Source organism: Thrips palmi, unplaced genomic scaffold (genome assembly GCF_012932325.1).
Source record: "Thrips palmi isolate BJ-2018 unplaced genomic scaffold, TpBJ-2018v1 HiC_scaffold_5, whole genome shotgun sequence".
In the NCBI taxonomy this organism is placed as follows: domain Eukaryota; kingdom Metazoa; phylum Arthropoda; class Insecta; order Thysanoptera; family Thripidae; genus Thrips; species Thrips palmi.
Genome location: NW_023144632.1, coordinates 7,159,565 through 7,180,964, shown reverse-complemented (window position 1 = coordinate 7,180,964; position 21,400 = coordinate 7,159,565). Strand labels below are relative to the sequence as shown.

The 21,400-nt window shown below is 56.7% G+C and overlaps 1 protein-coding gene across 1 annotated transcript in view; it reads right to left on the bottom strand.

Annotated features, from left to right (window-relative positions):
• LOC117650815 overlaps window positions 1–21,400 on the bottom strand; it is a 47,410-nt gene that overhangs the window by 8,900 nt on the left and 17,110 nt on the right. Inside the window, exon 4 of the mRNA XM_034394416.1 lies at window positions 12,438–12,571. Coding sequence (XP_034250307.1) covers window positions 12,438–12,571 — 134 coding nt within the window. The remainder of the gene's footprint in view (window positions 1–12,437; window positions 12,572–21,400) is intronic.

The following is a 21,400-nucleotide window of genomic DNA, read 5'->3' as shown; positions in this document are numbered from 1 at the left end:
CTCAAAGGGCCAGCCGGGCCAACGCGAGTCTCGCACTGGCCGACCAAACGCCCGGCCCACCTACACACGGCGGCCTGCCTTTCATCAGCGAGGCGGTTTGACGGGCCGGCCAAGCCGGCCAGGCCAGGCCCAGTGCCGCTCCGATACCCCGCACGGGCACCACTCAGGCAAGGCCGAGCGGTCCGCGGCTCACAGGGACCGGTGATTAAAGGCAGGACCACTTGATCAAGAACTGTACGGAGGCTTTTATGAATGCTGTGTCACAAGCGACCAAAGTGCTGTTGGTTTGTTTCCTGGTGTTTGCTTTATTGAGTGTGTGCGCGGGGCGGCGTTTGAAGGTAGACGGTCCGGTTGGCGCACAGAGGCCAGGAGGGAAAAGGGCCAAAGCCAAAAAAGTTGAAACAAGCGGTGGCCGGCCGGAGGGCAGAGCATGGGCACTGGCAGTGCCGGTACGGTTATCGTTCGACCCAAGGGGCGAAAGCACTCCCAGGGATAATCTGGCGCGGTCGTTGGCACAATTACAGGCGGCACACTGCGTCGGACAGCGAGGAGGTGTTTTCCGCCTCTCTTTCGGAGCCTAACGCGCGTGGTCGGGCGAGCAGAGCAGCGCGCCGAGCACGGAGGGGCGTCGACGCGACCCATGTCGCTCCAAGTCGACGTGCTGGCCGGACGCAGTGCAGGCACGGCCGGGCCGGCGGACGGGCCGGCGGACGGGGGAGCGGAGTTCAATCCCAAGTCACGCCAAACTGTCGGCACAAATCATCGCCGGCGTCGTTGTGACACCTTGTCGCCCGGACGACGGCGACGACGGCGACCTCAGGGCGTCGGGGTTGGGGGCTGGATGTAGGACAAAGGGCGGGGGCGCGGCGCACCCCTCCCGATACGCGTGGGGGGCCCGGGGGACCCTTTCGGGGCGTGGCGGCGGGCCCCAGCGGCGGGCCCGGTGGTGCCGGCCCCGAGGCCCCGGCGGCGGGCCCAGCGGCGGTCGGACGGTGGTGAGCGGTGCCCAGCTGACGCACTTAGAATGCTATTGTGGATGTGACATGCACACCAAGAGTGCCACCAGCGCGTTCGTGCCCCCCGGCGCCGACGCCCCACCCCTCCTGGCTCGTCCCTTTTTCCCGGAGGTCTCAAAGCAGCCGAGGCATCAAACGCTTCGCCTGCAGCGCCTCCCGCCGCCCGGCCCGGCCCGCCTCCGCAGCGACCGCCCTCAGTGCTGCCGTAACGAAGGCGTCTCCGCCAGCGGGTCTGGCAGTGCAAACCTGCAAAACCCTCAACGGTTCTGGCCTTCCGACTAATGGCGGCAGAATCATGAAGTCGCCCAAAGCACTCCAGTTTCCCTCCGTGCCACCGTCCGTGCGGCCACATTTGAAGTCCAAGCGGCAGTCGATACAAAAGCGCCACCGCGCGTTCCCTGCCACCCCATCTCTCTTTTCAGCTCACGCGGCTTGCATTCGCTCGGCCCCTCAACCAACCCCACCCGCTGCGCACATACCCAAGCCGGAATGGGTCCAAACCAGTCAATGAAGTCTGTTTCCAATCTATCCCGGCGGTGGCCCGGCGGTGGCCCGGCCAGCCCCCACTAGCACCTCCACGTGTTCGGTCCTTAAGTTGCCGACCTGGAACGGACCGTCGGGCCTAACGCAACGCACTCCCCAATCACAATCGAGATTCAATTCCCGGCATCAGCCTCGGCCTCAGCGTCGGCCTCAGCCTCGGCCGCAGCGATGGCAGATAGCATGTGGAAACAGCGGGCTGGATAGGGGCAAGTCTGGCCGGGCAAGTGGCATGGTGGAAACTAAGTTCCCGAAAAGGGCAGGGGGAGAAGGGGATGGTGGAGGAGGAGAAGAAGAAGAAGAAGAAGAAGAAGAAGAAGAAGAAGAAGAAGAAGAAGAAGAAGAAGAAGAAGAAGAAGAAGAAGAAGTGCAGAATCAACAGAGCAAAATCAAGAGGCCTGCGTGCCTCTCTGGCAGCCTCAATAAACACAATGCAAATTGTCCGAGGAATTGTTTGGCTGAGCGATAGCGAAGCCCATGCCGTGTTTGGGCGCACCAAAAAGTGACTGGTCGTGAGTCTGTCTGTCCGTCTGTGAGTCTGTAGCGTACACGCTCACGTTTCTCAGCAACTACAACACCAATTGTTCCCAAATTTCGTATTGAACATCTCCAAAGTGTCCCACAGGGGGAGTTTATCTTAGATCAACAATTATCATCGTTTGAAATATTCAAAACATCGTTTTGAACTAGGTTATTAGCGTTGTTTGGTTGGTAGCAGTGTGTGGCTTACCAATTTCTCATACCGGCTGCCGCGCTTCCAAGCCGTCTGCAAGACAGGACGGTACTTATGCAAATAAACAAACTGAAGAGCAAAGGGGCTCTCAAATAGGTTCTGAGTTCGTTTTTTAACATTCTAGAATGATTAAAACCCTTCCGGAGTGTCAACAGAGGAAAATACGAAAACTGAAAGTGAGAATGGTTTGCGTGTTTCGTGCCCCTCCCCCCTCCCTCGTCACGGGGGAATCTTCCTGCAGGTCAGTGCACTGTGAGTGTAGTTGTGGACTGAAAATAGAATTTTTTCTTTGCCTGTTACTTTGTGTGTATCTACTGATTTTATTTTCTCTTACCATCCTTATTTTTAAATTTATTTTTAAATTCCATAGAAAATCAAATTAGGTAAATGCATGAATAACTTCTGTTGAAATTAGAAGACAAGTTACATGTCTTTGTTTGACTCGGGAAATGACATCCTATTTTAATGCTGCAACCTAACATAAAAATTCTTGTACTAGCATCTATTGATTAAAAGAATCCACATATGGATGTGTATTTTTAATGCTAATAAATTTTGAATTGATATTGGATTCAATGAGACGATTCAGATTGTGAGCGGTGAGTGACTTGGTAAATTTGGGTTTAATGAGACGATTCTTTTCACTTCACCAAAGTTTGTGTCCGATAACTGGAACTTAGTATTGGTAATAGTTTAAATGGGCTCTCCGAACAAAAGCCCAATGCCTAATGTTAATCCTGTACTGTCATCTTTTACTCCAAAGATAAACTACCACAAGACATGAATAAGATAATGGCGTATTGAGCAAAAAATGGCCTCTGCATTGGACTTCATGAGACAATTCACTGAATTGGACAAAACTTGGTCTCCGTCTTATGCTTCAGATCAGCCTGCCCTAAACTGATTCACTTAATAAAACCTATGATTACATATTCCAGTCTATATTGTTTAATTCACTGGTTTAAAATGAAAGAATGACAAAAGGCTACTCAAAATAACTAATAAAATTTTTAAATTCATTAGTTTGAAGAAACAGATATATCGAGTAGTGACTCAAGCAGACGATTAGCCAATTAAGCGATTCAATGGAATGTTACTCGACTGAGGAATCGCATTGGTTTCGCATTAGGGTGACGACATGGGGTGATCCATGAACCCAGACCCATACTCTATCCGTTATTAATCAATTCAATATCAATATTTTTCAATTGAATCTCACATTAATTCTTGCAGTTTTTGGAGTGCCAATCATGAAAAACACTTTCATTTCTACTCCAGACTTATAGTTTCATCTCAAATTAGCTCATTTTTGACCAAACTTTTCAGGTCGAGTTTTATATTGTTTCCTGCAGTCTTGGGTGTGCTGAACTCAAAAAAGACTTCCAAATTTTTCCCAGATTCACACTTTACCTAATTTTGACAAAATTTTGACCAAAATTTTTGAGTTGAGTTTGATGTTGATCTCAGTAGTTTTTTGTGTCCTGATAACGAAAATCACTTCCATTTCGACTCCAGACTTATATTTTCATCCCAAATTAGGTCATTTTGGACCAAAATTTTCAAGTCGAGTTTTATATTGTTTCCTGCAGTTTCTGGTGTGCTGAACTCAAAAATGACTTCCAAATTTTTTCCCCGACTCACGCTTTACCTAATTTTGACCAAATTTGGACCAAAAATTTTTTAATCGAGTTTGACGTTGATCCTAACCTTTTTGCATTTTTTTTAAATGTTGAAAACCTAAATTTTTTAAATTTTAAGAATTTCAAAAAAAGTGATTTTAGCATTAAAAAGGAGGATTCTAACACTTCAACGATAATTACTTGAAGCAAAAAACACTGTAGGGCAGTAGTTCCACTTACTTTTCAATACTCCATTAAATAAACCATCGAAATGCAAACAATAACACCACAATAAACCATTTCCTTGTCTATTGCGACGGCTAAGCCTGCTTGTACAGTACATACAAGGTACATACACTACATACTAGTTCGCGCCGCGACCGCGAGATGGAGCTAGTGTCGGCTGTAGCTCTGACCATCTCGTCTCGGAGTGCCTGTTCCCCCTCTCCCATCCCCGTTGTGGATCCCCAATGTCCAGCGTTGGGCATCCGCAACCCCGTAGTGGGCCAGGTAGTCGCAGGTAGACGCGGGGACCCTCTCCCAGCATCCCCAACCGTTTGGAGGCGTTGGGAAGCCTGGTTTACAACCTCTGCAGTGGGGATCCGCAACCTTTTGGCTAAAGTGTCGCTGCGGGCCTCCCGCCCGCCGGCCGCCTCCGCAGCGACGCCCTCAGTGCTGCCGTAACGAAGGCGTCTCCGCCAGCGGGTCTGGCAGTGCAAACCTGCAAAACCCTCAACGGTTCTGGCCTTCCGACTAATGGCGGCAGAATCATGAAGTCGCCCAAAGCACTCCAGTTTCCCTCCGTGCCACCGTCCGTGCGGCCACATTTGAAGTCCAAGCGGCAGTCGATACAAAAGCGCCACCGCGCGTTCCCTGCCACCCACTCTCTTTTCAGCTCACGCGGCTTGCATTCGCTCGGCCCCTCAACAACCCCACCCGCTGCGCACATACCCAAGCCCGGAATGGGTCCAAACCAGTCAATGAAGTCTGTTTCCAATCTATCCCGGCGGTGGCCGGCGGTGGCCCGGCCAGCCCCACTAGCACCTCCACGTGTTCGGTCCTTAAGTTGCCGACCTGGAACGACCGTGGCTAAAATTTCCCCAATCACAATCGAGATTCATTCCGGCATCAGCCTCGGCTCTCAGCGTCGGCCTCAGCCTCGGCCGCAGCGATGGCAGATAGCATGTGGAAACAGCGGGCTGGATAGGGGCAAGTCTGCCGGGCAAGTGGCATGTGGAAACTAAGTTCCCGAAAAGGGCAGGGGAGAAGGGGATGGTGGAGGAGGAGAAGAAGAAAGAGAAGAAAAAAAAGAAGAAGAAGAAGAGATCATCAACAGAAGCAAATCAAGGCCGCTTCTCTCGCTCAGCCTCAATAAACACAATGCAAATTGTCCGAGGAATTGTATTTGCTGTGGACAGGGGTGTGCGCGGCCCAGCGGCCAAGGCTGCAATATGGCGTTGATGATGAATCGCGTCCCCTCTCCTCCCTGAGACGCCGCAGGGTGTGGTGGTCGTGTACCGCCTCGCCAGTAGTGTCGCCCCCATTTCGCTTTCATTTCCATAACGCAACGTGCACAAGCCAGCCAAAGTCTGCGCGCGAGGATTCGTCAGCGGGTACCGCCAGCCATTAGGAAGCACGCCGCCTTGCGCATAGAGAGGGGCAGGGTACTTCCAGGGCCACGACCCGCAGAGGCTGATATTTGAAATCGTTAACATTCTAGTCTTTCAATATTTATTTTCAATCTACCAGCTACAATCAGTTCTTATAAATTGACATTTTGGACACATTCGGGATGAGCGCTTTCGTGTTGAATGAGATTTTACTTGTTGGTCACTGACAATTTAAACATGCAAGTTGCAATCTTGGACAATGTCTTAGGTATTCTCCTACCCCCCCCCCTCCTCTCTCTCTCTCTCTATCACAGACAACACACACACAGAAAAACACACACACACACACACACAGAGGGAAGAAAAAAAGGGGAATAAGTGCGACTGTCGCGACGGTCGTAAAACAAATAAGAAGAATTGTCGCCCACAACAACTAACTTTTGGTGCCATTTACGGCCATTCCACGCTGGCCCCATCGCGGCCAGGTGGGCGGAAAGTGCTCTCATTCACACAACGGCCGAACAGAAGTGAGAAACACGGCGGCGTGGCCGCGCGATGAGGGGCCGTGTCTCGAAACAAGAGAAACGCCGCCTTCACGACAAACGCAAAAACCAAATCAAATCATTTCCGAGCGTCACTGACGTTTTGCCAATAGGGACTGGAGGAGCCCTTCCCTGCTAACAGTTCTCCATTGTCGTGGTCTGCGCGACAGTCGGGAATCTTCGTCTCGGGCGACCGAGCCTCGGTCCGAGCCCGGCACTGTGGTTAGCCGCGGCATCGTCGCCTTTGGCTTGCAGTTGGATTGCTTCCGGCTTGGCCGCCTCACTCCACGCCCCGTTTGACCCCTCCAGGCCTCCAGGCATCCGATCCCAGCGACTGCATCACTTCTGGGCGACTTCGTTGCGGAGGCTCGTTGGCGTTGCGTTTTTGGCAGCAGCGGAAACGAGAAGAAAGCGTGTGGCTCTAATGATAACAAAGCGCGCGCGCGCGCGCGCGCACACACACACACACACACACACACACACACACAAAAAGACGCACACGTACACTCGCACACACACGTGCCTTCCACCGCACAAGGCGGCATTGGCTGCCGATAATCCCACGCAATATCCTATCCGTCAATATCAGCCCGGTGACTAAAAGCGAAAAGTCTGGCGCCGCCGCACAGCTTTGCACAGCTTCTCGAAGCTTCTCAGCGGAGGGATTTCCTCCGCAAATCGCCTTCCCTCGTGACCCCAGCCCCAGCCATCCCGGTGTCGATCCCCAGAGTAAAGACAAGAATTCGCAAAATTGGGTTCGCGAGGCGTATCCGGGGGCCGGGGAGCACACAACAAGCCATCCGAACAAAGCATGGGATTCCACTTCCACTCACTTAGGGATACACCCTCTCGACAAGAAAACGGCTGCGACCCACAGTACTTTGGTTCGGCGCAGTACCGTGCCTATACTGCGAAGAATTTCTCGACTCAGGTCCGAAAAATGTTTCAGTGTGTGCCGCCACCGCTTGTTGGATGCAGTCTAGCCTGACCGCGCCGCGAGCGATTGATTAGATTGACCCGCCGCACACTTAAAGTTATGTACAACTTTGTTTGAGACATCACAGTTTTTAGTGTACACGAACTTTTGTACTAAAAACCGCACAAATGTCCTTAGTTTGTGAAAAATTACTTACAAATTTGTGCAAAAAGTTCGTGTGCACAAAAAAAAAACTGTGGTGCATCGTACAAAATTTTCCCCAAAAACATTCAGTCTGCAGACACCTTCAGTGGCCAAATGAGTAGATCCGCACTAAAACCAAAGCAACAAGAGGCGGTTGTCCGTTTTCCACGAAAACCAAGCGACGGCAGCTGCACGATGCCACCACGGCCACCACGTGCGGCTCGCGGCCCGAGCCACGGCCAGGCGGGCGGCGGCATGTTATCTGTCCACTCACGGCCCACTAAGTGCGTCCGCAGCTTTATTACCACCCACCGCCACCGCCCCGGGGCGCCGCGCTCGCCGCGCTGCATCCCAACTGCAGCCCCACAGGCTGGCCGTCCTAGCAGCCCCAAAGCGAAGCGCCGGAGCGTGCCAACATGGCGACCAAAATGCCGCGGGAAGGGACGACCCACAATGCCAAAGGCCAAAACACGAGTAGGTGTCTGGCGGCACGGGCAGAGAGGGGCTGTCTTCGACATGAAAGGGGAGAGAGACGGGGAGGGGTGTCAAAAAAAAGTGACCCGAATCGGCCGCGTAGTTTGGGTTCGGCCCTACTTTGAGCCCTCGCGCAAGGTCTTTGTGTGTGTGTGTGTGTGTGTGTGTGTGTGTGTGTGTGTGCGGCGCGCTCGCTAGCGACCCAAAGTAGGGTAATGACGTCGCAAAACCGAAGCAGGCCGCACTCCCACAGGTCCTATTGCCGACACACACGCGCGGGCCGGGACGACGGGCAGGGGAGACTTTGGCTCCGCAAGGCAAGGCGGGGCCAGACGGGGCAAGGCGGGGCCTGGCGGCAAGGCGGGATAGCGCCCAGAACGCAAACAGACAGGGTAGAAACAACAGAAAGGGGAAGAAAGTGCAGCAGGTTTTTCGGCCGTCCGCGCACACGGGGCCAATGCAACAAGTCTCGATCCGCGACTCGCGGCGACTCACGGCGTGATTAACGACGCGCCGCTCGACAGGCACGCTTGCCTGGTCCGCGGCACACACACCGTCGGGGCACGTAGCGATGACCTTGGCGGCAAGGTCGCTGCCAAGGATATGACGCGTCGTCTCAATTGAGCAGTGCCTCTGGAAACCCTACCGCGGCGGCGACGCGTGGCGGGCTCCCGTCCCCCCCCCCCCCCCCCCCACACACACACACACACACGCACACCTATCCTCTCTCAAGCGGTCGTATCGGCTGTCCAAACACACACACACACACGCACACACACACACACACACACACACACAGCAGGCCACATTCCGTCCGAACGACAGCACAGCCACCAGAACGCCGTAACAGTTACGACTCCGGTCCGCGAAAGGGAGTCGGTGCGAGCCGGTGTGGGTGTGAGTGTGCGTGTTCAGGGAGCAGGGTAAGGTGCGCTAAAGACACAGATCAGAGGTGAGGTGAGCCGGCGTGCCGTGTTGACTCAACCCCGGAGCGGCCGTGGGATCAGCAGACAACGCCCATAAAGTCCAATCCGAGTACAAAAAAAAAGAAAAAAATGGCCAGCTTCTTCCCCGTGACAGACGAGCCGCAAGTCGCAGTTTCTACCTTTGGTTGTTCTGGTCCAAGAGACGATAGAGAGGGGTGGCAGTAAAGCTACCCTTTTTGCCCATTTGAAAACGATATTGGAGGTTAATGTTAAAGAAATTAAAAAGAGTGGTTCAGGAATAGTTAGATGTGGATTTGCCTAGCGCACGCCCAGAGCGACGGTGGTGTTGGGGGTCACCATACTTTTGTGTGACAATCGCAGCAGCAACCGCGCCACCGCCGGGCATACATTATCATTGTCACAAACACCCGCTGCTGGCGGCCTAGCGGGGCTGCTTTTGCGTCGTCGGTCCAGCGCCTCTTTGAAGGGCGACGTTCGCCATGTTGTCACGGTCCCCGCCTCGCAGCGCCCCGCGGCAACCCCACCGCACCCCGCCCCACCCCGCCCCGGCGAGCTTATCTAAATGGCCGTGCATGCAAAGGCCGGTACACCTTAAGCCGCGTCCCCCCACCCCCTCCGCGGTGCAAACCGGACATCGGACCCAACTTTTTGATGGGGAAGCAGCACCGCGGCCCTCGGCCGGGAAAACAGGAATCAAAGTTACGTTCCAATTTCGGGAGAGTGGTTGCAGTTTTCCTCCTCCACTCCGATTTACGCCGAAACCCGCTCGCTGTTTGTCCACTCGTTGGCTAAATATTAATTAGCCATTCCCCGGTGCGGGTCACGTGGGTCACCTGCCTCGCGAGAGGGATGGCTCGCTGCCGACGCAGCGCCGGGCTGGGATGCGTGAGCACAACCACCGTTCGGCTGTCTTCGCGGTTAGACTCGTTCCTGAAAGATTCAGGACTGGAACGCGTCCTCGGGATAACAGGACACCCGTTTCAAGGACGGGGGTGGCGACATTCAATCAGATTGCCGTTCAGTCCTGGAAACGGGCGCAGGGCAATGTTTTGTCACCCGGTTCCAGGACGGTTCGAAACGAGTCTTATGACGTCGAGTTGAGAACAGCTCGGACCTGACAGCTTGTCCAGAGACACTATAAGCGAATAGAGCTGCGCTTCCACGAACGTGAAACAATGCTTACAGGAACGTGATCTTTTGTCACATTCGTAGGTGCAAAGTACAGTCGCTTGGCCTGGTCGGGACTGTTTCCGGAACTTTTAGTGAAGTTAGCTGAACCCATGACTTAGATCAAAAAGCAAAGCAGACCCCATGGTCTGTTCTACTTTCTTCCCGGACCTTTGCAGGAAAGCCCGTCAGCATCACAGGGGGCGGTGTCGAACCCGGGGCCATTCGGCGCGGAGCCGCAGCACGTCCGGCGGTGCCTCTCACCCCGCTCACCCCGCTCCGCCGACCCGGCCGGCCCGGCCACTACGACGTGTCCGTGCGGTAAAGCAGTGCCTCTCAACCTGCGCGGCGTGGCGCGGCGTGGCGCGGCGTGGCGCGGCGCTAGCCTCGCACTTTAATCAGCGGAAGCACACTGGCCACTGGCCTTTGGACTGGCTGGCCCAGCAGCCGGCCGCTCTGCTCGGCCTGCCGGGCGGGTACAGTGCGCCGCGACAGACCGCATACCAAGCAAGCAACCACCGCCGAGACCGGCCGGATTAGGTTTCAATTAGCGCGACGCGTGGTGGGGCGGGGGGGGCGGGGCGGGGTGGGGCGGGGTAGGGCGGGGCGGGGTGGGGCGGGGCGGGGCGGAGCGGGGCGAGGCGGGACGGGGCGCGGTTTCTCAGATAAGTCCATCACGATGCGCCACTTTCAAATTGCTTCTGGTTTCCAACTAGATCAGCTGGCTGCTCAATTGGTTTGACGGGTTATTTTGAGGCGGGGGAGGTCGGCGGTCCATGGAGGGAAGGCAGGACGGAACAGCTAGTGGGTGGGTGGGCGGCCCATTTGAAACACACGGTTTTACTACTCCCTCTGTCCAAACAAACAAACAAAAACTTGACCATGTTTGTTGACCACTAACTTACTATGTAACTTTTCGAGCATAGCTTTGCACGGAAATCGAGAATGCGTAGTGAAATAAACGACTCAGACATTAATTTTATTTCACACATATGCTCACTTTCGTGCATATGCACGAAACAAGTGCGTTTTAATTTACTGAGTTACTCGGTGACCTGCGGCCACCCACAGCTAGCGTGGTCGGATCGACGCGAAGAGTCACACCTTGGGCTGTCCGTGGCTGGGGCCTGGCTGGGCCTGGCTGGGGCCGCGCCAAGGGGCGGACCGACGCGTTGCCGGGATTGACCCCCTGATTGGCCGCAGCGTGCCAAACACGCCACTTGATTGCCCGCTCAAAGTGAAACGTTTCATTTCAGATATTTCAGCGGGGAGCCAATTTGGAACGGCCCCTTTTCATGTTCCCTCCCACCCTCCGAGTTTGGGCAGCCAGAAAACGTCATACGGACTGTACTGCAAGGCGGCGAGTGTCTTCTTCGCCCTGAATCGCCGCCGCCGCTGCAACACACTCTCAACTTTCTCCATTATAATGAAATGTTTTGTCGTTTTTATTTATTTTTGTTTACCCTTTTGCGCGCGGAAGGCGCGACAACCTTGAATCAGAAGCGAGTCGGTACGAGGGTGCCCGGGACGCCGCGAACGCCAGCGCGTTGGATATGCGCGCGACGCCTCAAATCATCCCGACTTTTTTTATTCCTCTTTTATGTACTTCTTTTTTGCTGTGGACGCACAGCGTAGGACGGGTTCATATCCCGTCTGTCTGTCCGTCTCACGCTCCCTTGTATAATAAAGCATTCTTTTTGCGTCATGGCCCTGTCGCTCCGCATGGCTTGGGAATTTCTCGGAAAATGAAATGAACATTATGTATCGGTACAGCAGAGGCTTGCGGTGCTCAGGGTCCACTCCCTGAGGACGCTGCGGCCGTGGCTTCGCTTCCTGAAACCTCGGGTTGTGCGGTAGGTACGTCAGGCGTCACCGGCCGAGAAGAACGCCAAGTCACGCTTGCCATCCTCCGATGCTGACGGCATTCCTGCTCGCCAACGGCGTGGAGGACGCAATCTCCCTCGCTGATTTTTTTTTTAAAGTTCCGCGCCGAACGCTTCACCCTTTCGCCGAGAAGGCGTGTCGTTGTCGTGCCGCGCGGCCTTTGGGAGCATGTCGCCCGAAGCCCTCCCACGCAAGGTGAACCAAGGCAGAAAGTTTGGGCGGTAAGCAAGTCCGTAAACAACACACGAACAGGTTCGCAGCAAATTCGGCCCAGTTTATCACATTTCGGCAAAGCCCCGTCACTTTTATGTGCCTACACTGCCCTCCTGAATGCATACAATTGTTTTCAATGTGCAAATTACAACGTCCCTCCACGCGTGATATCTTGCTTTCATAGATCTACTTCCTTCGGAAGTCTTGGAGTCCCTCAAACCTCTTTTCGTTTCCTTTTATGATAAATTGTTTTTGTTAACGGTTTTTTCGTGGCTTTTTTTCGTGCAATATCACTGTGGATTGGCAGCGTTGGGCCCCAGGGCTAGCGGACGTCACCGTCAGTCAGCGCATGCACAAACTTTTGAATTAACGGGCAAGACGACGCCAGGCCGGGCCGGCGCCCGCTTTCGGCGTAACGCCCCGGACTGCCCTGGCCAAGGCCCTGGCCGTCTTGGCTGCTGCCCTGGGGAATGGCCACCATAAAGTCGCCCTAAGTGTTCTCGTCAGCGCGAAGACACGGCGGCGCCGCGCAGCGCGAAGCACGGCGACGCACGTCGAGCCCAAAAACTCACCGGGACGCCGTTGACAGTCCAAGTGACGTTGGCGGGCGGCAGCGACGTCGGCACGGAGCAGTTGGCGCGCAGGCGGTCTGACGCCGAGTACCGCAGCTTGTCCACTTGCATCGACGGGTGCGACGACGGCGGTTCTGCAAGCAAATCAAAACGTCAGCATTTTTTTTTCGGGGCGCGAATAATAGAGGCGCTATGCAGCAGCTTCTTCTTCTTCTTCTTCTTCTCTCTCTCTCTCTCTCTCTCTCTCTCGCTGCAGCAAAGAGCAAAGAGGGGGCAGCAAGAAAGAAAGGACCGTGGCAGGAGAGTCACGGGTCCATGCCGCCCGCCAGCCCTGGCCGGGCCGCCAGCACGTCTCGGGCCAATTCACCTGTGCTGGCCATATCGGGGGCCGGCCATCGCTCATCCCAGATTTAGGGAGCCCGTCCGCCGCGGCACCGTAACGGCGGTGCAGGAGGAGTGGGAGTGCTGGCCGCCCAAGGCGACCACAGTCTTCGACGAGCCCGCACCCAGCGGCACCCACACGGTAAAACCGGTTCCTGGTTTTCCCAGGAACTTCCTGGAAATCGCCTATACCTTCACCATTGGCTTCCTGGGAAAACCAGGTTCCGTTTTCACCGTGCAGCCCTTGCAAGGCGCTTGCCCCAGCGCGCCGAGGCGGCCGTCGAGGCGGCTACGCCCCTCCTCCTGCCAGCGCCTCCAGCGCCTCCAGCCTCGCTTCCAGCCCATCAGCCCGGACCTGAGCTGCCTAATCTGGCACGGCCCACCGTGCCGATCTCGCCGGCCGCGCGCATTGTTATGTAGATGTAAACAGGAGCGCCTGGAATGGTATACGACCACATTCCCACTTTATGCAAGTCCTGCTCTGGCCGTCCTGCAGCTCCCTCCCCCCTCTCCTTCGCTCGCCCCAAAAACTTCCCCAGGCAGCGCCGCCGGCAGACGAGGCGGGGAGGAATGGGCGACGCGGCGGGGCGCTCGGGATTTTATAGGGTGGCTCAGCCCCCCTTTTCCCGCCACGCACACGCGCAAACACACACACACACACACACACACACACACACACACACGCGCGCGCGCGCGCGCACATGCCCCACATAAAAGCGAAATGTTCCGAAACCTGGTCGAAATCGGTCCGAATCAGTCCGAACACCCTCGGACTGTTCCATAGAGCGCCCGAGACCAGGTCGGACTGTCCGCCACGAGCCCGCGTCGGGACTGGGACGGCCCGATGGATGCCCGATCAGATGATGCTTCCATCGGACTAGCCCGTACGGAGCCCGTAGACCCTAGTCCCGAAAGCGACTTGTCCGGCAGACCGATCGGCAGCGAGCCGAGTGTGGCGTGGCGGACTGTCCCTGCCGGTGCAGGCGCGGAAAAGCCCGCTGGCCCGGGCCGGTCGGAGGCGCTCTCTGATTGGCTCGGCCAGGAGGGGAGCCTTAATCCTTCGGCAACTCGGAAAGTTTTGGCCGCCTCGGCACGCAAAACGTCAGTCTCCAGCTGCCCTCCAAGGTGCACGCATCGCGTTTGCCTGCGTCAGAGTCCACTCGCTCGGCGCGCTGAAGCCATGTCGCCTCCGCGCGCTGCAGCCTTGCGGAGCCTTGCGCAGGGAACGAACCAGTTGGACGGAAAGGAGTGTGGTTCAGTTTGAAAAATTTTCTGCTGATGATCGTTCATGACGCTAGTGACTCCACGCTTGCTGTTGTTTGCATCTCCCAAAACTAAAGGGACGGGCGGTGAGAGGGCGAGAGGTGTATCATTTAATTCGCCTTTCCCCGTTCACTCTCGTCCCCAAAGTGCTTTCCATCGGAAATTGTTTTCATCCTACATATCAACCATTTGATTAATCGTAAGTTCAAATCCGGTGCTAAGTTTGCCTGCCACAAAAGTGGCACGCCGTTTTGAATGCTAAACATTGGCAAGCCCGCTGACCTGAAATCTTCCAGTTTGCCCAAACTTAGCGCTTCGGCCGCCAGCAATGCCCAAATCTAGCGAACTCGGAAGTATTTCAGGTCCAGGCTTGCCAATTTTCAACATTCAAAACGGCTTGCCAAGTGCATACCGGCTTTGCAGTGTTGCCTGCACTGCACTTGCAGAGGGAGGGGAGGGGATTCCGAAGGGAGGAGAGGGGTTTCGGAAGGGAGGGGAAGGGTGGGGGGCGGCGGGGAGCAGCCCGCCCTGCTCGCCGGCCTTGCTTCGGGTTAGTCCGAAAAGAGTCCGAATCTAGTCGTCGGACAACACCCGAAACCTTGCCGGATTTCTAACATTCTGGATGTCAGCCGGACCAGTCCGGTGGAACCGTTTTCGGACAGAGCCCCCGCTCGGGCTGATTTGGGAGCCTTTCTTTTTCATATGGGGCGCGCACACTTTTCCACAGAGGTGGATGTTTGGGGAATAATATTCATGAGATTTGGCTAGATTATGTTGCTGGTGAGGTGGCGTCTCCGCAGGTTATATACTACCGCGGCCGAAATAAATGGCCGAACGAAAAGACAGAGGCGACGTTAAAAATGGCGCAGGAGCGCGCCAAGAGTTTTCAAAGCTGCTGTTATGTCAGCGGACCCACACCGTGCCTCACCCTTAATGCCCCGAGAGAGAAAGGGGTGGCCTTGGGTCGACCTTGCATCGACACTGCACTGTTGTCTTCTCCATGAGATCAGAACGACACACATGCACCGCTCGCTGGTGGCTTGAATCACGACCCCTCATTTTCCCCGGAACAACACAATGGTCATTCTTTTCCCGGCGATCTTCAGCTCCCCTCTCGAACTTGATTCGTTCCCGTCTAGACGCCGCTGCTCTCGCTGCACTTTGCTGCGGGCCACAGACCGTCCGCTCCAATCGGCAGCGCCATTCGCCAGACCGCGAGGGATCGCGTCGCATACTTCGCATTCGCAGTCCGAAATAAGAGGGGCTGAAAAACGTTTCCGCGGTACAGGTGGGGGTGGGGGAAAGGCGCCGCCTCGGGGCCGACGCTGGGTCGCCGACCGTGCCGTCGAGGGAGGAGGAGAGGATTTTCCCTTTTTGCCCCGGCTGCTCATTAGATTGACAAGGCAGGCAAAGCAGCTCGGCACGGCGAGACGACGCGTTAATGACACATTTGCTTCATCAGGCACAGCCGAGTCTGTGACGCTGTCTGTAATCCTGCTCTCACAGGTCCGCAGGTCCTTTTGTGTGTGTGTGTGTGTGTGTGTGTGTGTGTGTGTGTGTGTGTGTGTGAGAGAGAGAGAGAGAGAGAGAGAGAGAGAGAGAGAGAGAGAGAGAGAGAGAGAGAGAGAGAGAGAGAGAGGGGGGGGGAGAGAGAGGGGGGGGAGACCGGAGAATGCCAAACAGCGGCGTCAACAGCCTGGCGGTCAGAAGGCTAAACGAAGGAGGAAGAAAAGCAAAAGAAGGAACCAGACGACTACAACATGCGAGTCCATAATGATGGCATCGACCGAGGAGGCAGGGTGTCTTTCAAAATCGAGCCGTGACAGCGAGGGGCTCCCTGGAGGGGTCGCCGCTGGAAGGAGACGTAGTGGGCCGCAGGGACGAAAAGGAAAATTGGCTCACGAAAAAATTGACTGGCTGACCTAAAAGACAAAAAACAAATATAATGAAATAAAGTAGAATGATGAAAAATGAGCGACGGACAGAAAGGTCACCCAGCCCGCCGAAGAGGTGCCAAGCGCGTGAAATCCAGAGGCGCTCCTGTGTGTTTCTCGGAAGCGCATTCCGTAACACCGGCGACGTGGAGCAGCCACCCCTCCCCTCGCCAGCGCCGTGCACTGTTAGAAATTAGCTCCGAAATTTTATGGAGAAAAACCCTATAATCACGTTCATGGAGACTCCATTCATTTTCCATTTTTTTTCGGAGAGATTTTCTCAGGGTTTATACAGATGTTCTTCGGAGCATTCCTTGGGTCCAGATAGGAGGTAAAATGCAAGTCTTTTCTCAGATATATTAAAGAGGACTTCGCTGAAGCATTTTTTGGTCTGAAATGGTCAAAGAAGGGACAATCTCATTCGAGCTCATTTGACTTATATCCTGTAACTTTCCCTAAATATTATGAAAACTGAGCTCAAGAAGTAGGGGTTCACCCTTCCCTCAATTTTTAACTGGTTGCAAACCTTCTTTTCGTGTTTTTGTGATAGTGCAACATATATTTTTGTTCAAAATTCCGAAATTTTTCGGAGAAAGCCCAGAATTTGCATTTATGGAGAGCTCCATGCAGAAGTTTCGGAAAAACTCCATGATTTTTCCATTTTTTTTTTCGGAATTTTCTGACAGTGTGATGACTCCAATATCGGGGAAGCGGGGCACGCGGCCGCGCGGTGGCAATATTTTAAAAAGTTGGCGCGAATATTGAAATCGATCCGAAACCACCGCGACGGCCGCGCCCGGCGGCAAGGTGCTTGGCGGATGAATGCCTATCTGGCAGGCGCCGCCGCCAGGGCGCAGCCAGGGCACAGCGCGCTGGCGCTGACGGCCCGAGCGCAGCGCACGGTGCGCCACTCCGGATATTGTGTCCCGCCGCGACTCTCCAGCAAATTGCTGCAAATGACCAAAGTTTCGACTCCGTCATCTATTTAGAATGAAACCCATCAAGGCGGGAGGGCCGCCTGGACGGCGCTGGCAGGCCGGGGCGGCCGCGGATATGGTATTCCGATTCACCTCTGCGGCGAAAGGAGAACGGACGCGGAGCGGATGAGGCTGACTAGCGGAACGAGGATCTACCACCAATATTTCTCGTCTCATTCATCCGCTTTTGCTCTCTTCTGGAGGCTCGAGCCTGCCGCCAAAAGTTGTCACTCTATCTTGTGCCGCGTTTTCGGGAAACCATCCTCGCGAGCGACGCCCTTGAAAGCAAGGCCCCGACATGCCTTGGGTGTGCGAAGGCTCGCGCCTTGAAGCGATGTCCCTCTGCATTATTGAGTGCCTGCGGCGGCCTGCGGGGACTAAAGGGCCAAGCAGAGGGCCGAGGGCCGCCGGGGCCGGCAGCAGCGCAGCCCGCAAATATGTGCGCGTGGGAGTGAACGCATGAGTGTGTGCATTTACGTGTCCGCACGTGCTTGTGGAGTGCGCCTGTTGTGAAAATGGTACGGGTGAGCGCACGGCTAAAACGACGGTTCCTGGTTTTCCTGTGGGAAACCCAGGCACCGTGTTCACCGCTCGAGTGAAGTTCGTGCGTTGCACCATTGTGCCCATGCAGGAGATTTGCGAGCGGTGAGGGCGGAGGGCGGTCGGTACTCGATGTGCCGCTGGTCAACTACGCAGCCGGAGGAGTGGCCTTGCTTTCAAGGAAGGACGTCGCAAAGGCAACCGGGGGGGGGAGGGGGACCCTTTCCCGCGACTAATCAAGTCCGCGGTCGCCGTCCAGGTGTGGGGTTGGCGCGCAACGCGCGGGCCGGGCAACACAGAATGCACCGCGGCGTCGCGGACTGGGTCACGGCGGAGGGGCAGCGGGGCGCGGCGGGGCAGCGGGGCAGCCTTGAGGCGTCGTTGTCGCCGCGCCGCGGGGGCGTCGTTGCATTCGCGCCACGCCGACACACAATGTGACGCAGCCACCCCGCCCCGCCCCGCCATCTCGCCGCACACTCCCGCGGGCCCTGTCCGCGTTGCGGTGCGTGGCGGCAGCTGCTTGGCATACTACGTGGCATGAAAACGGAAGCAGCGCGGGGCGGGTCGACGACGACGCCGTCCAATCCGCCGCCAAGCCAACCACCTCGTCAGACGGATGCATTCAGATTCAGGTGCACGCGGCCCGCACGCCGCCACGGCACACAGTACAGGCTGCTTCGACGCTCGCGAACACGGCGGTGTGGACGTTCCGGGAGAGGGGTGTTGTGTGCCGACCACTCGGACTGCTGTTGTCCCTGCGGCTGGCCCTGTGTGTGTATGTGTGCATTTAGTGTGTGTGTGTGTGTGTGTGTGTGGCGAGGCGAGATGGGGAGGCCAACCACCCTGGCACACACGAGATGGCCGTTTAGATAACCACAGCACCACCATAGCCCCTCCGCGGTGCAAAGTCATGCAGCTGTGTGTGTGGGAGAGAAAGAGAAAGGGGGAGAGAGAGAGAGAGAGAGAGAGAGAGAGAGAGAGAGAGAGAGAGAGAGAGGGGGGGGGCAATGCCGAGGTGAAACCGCGGGGTTGGTTGTCCTCGTCGGCAAGGTGGAGGGTCCATGGAGCAACAACAAGCCGTGTTGTTTCTGCCAGCTTTGTGCATGGAGTGTGAGAGTGGCGGTCCGGGTCTCGAGCACCTCGTCGAGGCCGCCGTCGTCGGGCCGGCCGTCCATCCGCGGCGCACAGCGGCGCAGCAGGTAGGCGTTAACACTTGCATGAAATAGAAATGAAAGTGCGTCATACGAGGCGGTGGCCGTGCGTACAGTGCGCCGCCACGCCGCCACGCTGCGGTGCATGGCCTGGCCACGTTACTTATTCACGCGACCGAGCAACCGCCCGCGGAAAGCACTCCGTCAAGACGAGCCTCACCAGGACCGCGTCCAGGACCGCGCCCAGGACCCGGCGCAGGGCCCCGCCGCGCAACAACGGAGTCATCATCGTAAAGCAACGGAGGGCGGAAGAAAGCTGTGGCAGAAAGCCGCAGAAAAGGGGGAGCGCCTGAGGCGTCTGGCTCGGCTCGGCGAGCGCCTGCTGCGTGGGCCAGCCCGCTGGGCACGCGTGCGCCGACGGCCGAGGTGCGGCCTACCCAGCACGGCGCTCGCCGCACCGCACGGCGCGCGGCAGCGTGGCGGCCTCCCAGCACCGCCTTCGGCCGCCCCGCCCCGCCCCGCCCGCCCCGCCCCGCCCGCCCCACCCCGCCCCGCCCCGCCCCGCCCCGCCCAGCGCGCGGCAAGCCTGCTGGCCACGCCATAAATCACAGCACAACATTGAAACTACTTCTGCTCTATCTCACTTTGGGCCGATCGCGTTCGTAAATACGGCCAGTCTCGCTCGGAGACCGCTGTTGCGAAAAATACGACGAGGAACGCGTCGCGGCGGCGGCTGTGCGCTGGTTGACTATGAAATAACGGTTTTGTCACCGAAGGTACTCTTGTAAATACTTTGCGCGCGACCTGCATGGGTCGCATTTTAGGCTGCGAGCGGCGAAACATTTCGTGCCAAAGCGGAGTGGTGCAGCGAAGCGAGCAGCTCATTCCTCGAGCGGCTCCCTCCGTGTTTGACTCCGTCCGCCAGCGTCGCTAAGTGCTTCCCGCAGCAAGTCCTCGTCGATTGCAAACATGGCGGCGGCCTGTTCGTCAGGGTGGCAGTGCGGCACGCTCGAGGGGGTAAACACTTCAAGAAATCGTGTACAGACTACTCGGTAGTACGCTGTATTACGGAGGTATTGCACGTGTATTACGGCCTTAAAATGCAAAAATTTGGCACATTTGACCCGAAAAAGGTATTGACCACGTGTATTACGCGTAATACACGGTTTTTGTGTACAGGGTATTACGCGAGTGGTTACCCCCTCGGGCACGCTCTTGCCCGGCTTCGGTCACTCCAACCAACTCCGGGGCATCGGCGTGAGCCTCGGCGTGAGCGCGGTGCGCCGCAGACTGCAGTCACATCGCCGTGTGTCTGCTAGTTCGCCAAGCGGGTCTGGCTCCGGAAGAGGCGAGGGCGGGGCGAAGGCGGCGGGGGCGGCGGGGGCGGCAGAGCCTTTCATGTGGCCGGCGTCCACCCCAAGGCAGTCGATCCAAGGATGCCGTTGTCTGGAAAGTCGGCAGGATCCTTCGAGAACCCCTTAAGTCAAACGCGACCGCATGATCATTAGGGTGTGCTCGTATGGAACGCTTTGGGGTCTGCCGGCCCTGCCCGCGCTGGCCAGCCAGTTGCGGGCCCACCCGACCACCGGCACTGTTGGCCTTTACAGGACCCGTCTTTGCGACCGGATATTCCGCTCATGCCGCGATCCAGTTCCCGCCACCGATTCTGTCCATTTTTCCGCAGAACAAGGTCGCGGCGTTCAGCTTCCAGTTTGGATTCAGCTCCAGCGGTCCATCCCGAAGCGCCGCAAAGGACGCGTTCAAGAAGTTGCTGGACGAGGCGGCAAAGCGGGCGGCATCCACCCATCCATCTGGCTGTCGGACCAGAGGCCAGAACCGGCAGGATCCTTCGAGAACCCCTTAAGTTGCAAACGCGGGCCGCCTTTGATCTATTAGGGTGGTGCTCGTAATGAAACGCTTTGGGGGTGCCTGCCCGGCCCTGCCCGGCCTCTGCCCCAGCCAGTGAAGGCACCGGGACCCGCCGGCACCGGCCGGGCCGGGCCGGGACCCGTCTTTGCGACCGGATATTCCGCTCAGGCCCGCAGATCCAGTTCCCGCCACCGGATCTGTCTCATTTTCCGCAGAACAAGGTCGCGGGGCGTTCGGGCTCCAGTTCGATTCCCAGCGTCCAGCGGTCCGTCCCGAAGCGGCCGGCCAAAAGGACGCGTTCAAGAAGTTGCTGGACGAGGCGGCAAAGCGGGTGGCATCCACCCATCCATCTGGCTGTCGGACCAGCAGGCCAGACCCCGCCCCGCCCCGCCCCGCCCGCCACGCCAGGCCACACCGCACGACACCTCCCGACAGCAAACTTGGCGAGCAGGTCCCCGCCCCTAATCCTGTTAAGCCACGTCCTCGCCTCGGACCAGCAGGGGTGGGGGGCGGTGTGGCGCGGTGCTCGACTGGAAAATTAAATCAAAGTATCACAGTGTAATACTTTCCCTTCCACTTTGACGCCGCGTCACGCACTTATAGTAGTCCGTCCTGTATACCAAAAAGAAAGCAGCAAACTCCAAGATGCCCACCAAAACAACAAAAACAACAACACGCGCGCGCGCGTGGGCTGGACCTTCTCACTCGATGGTTTTTGTTTTTGTTTGTTTGCCCGCAGTCTAAACGGATGCGGCGTGTGGGACGCGTGACCTGTCCAGCCGACCACAAATTGTCGCGTGAAACGGCAGCGGTGGGGGCGGCCGGGGTTGTGCGGCCAGCCCCGCCAG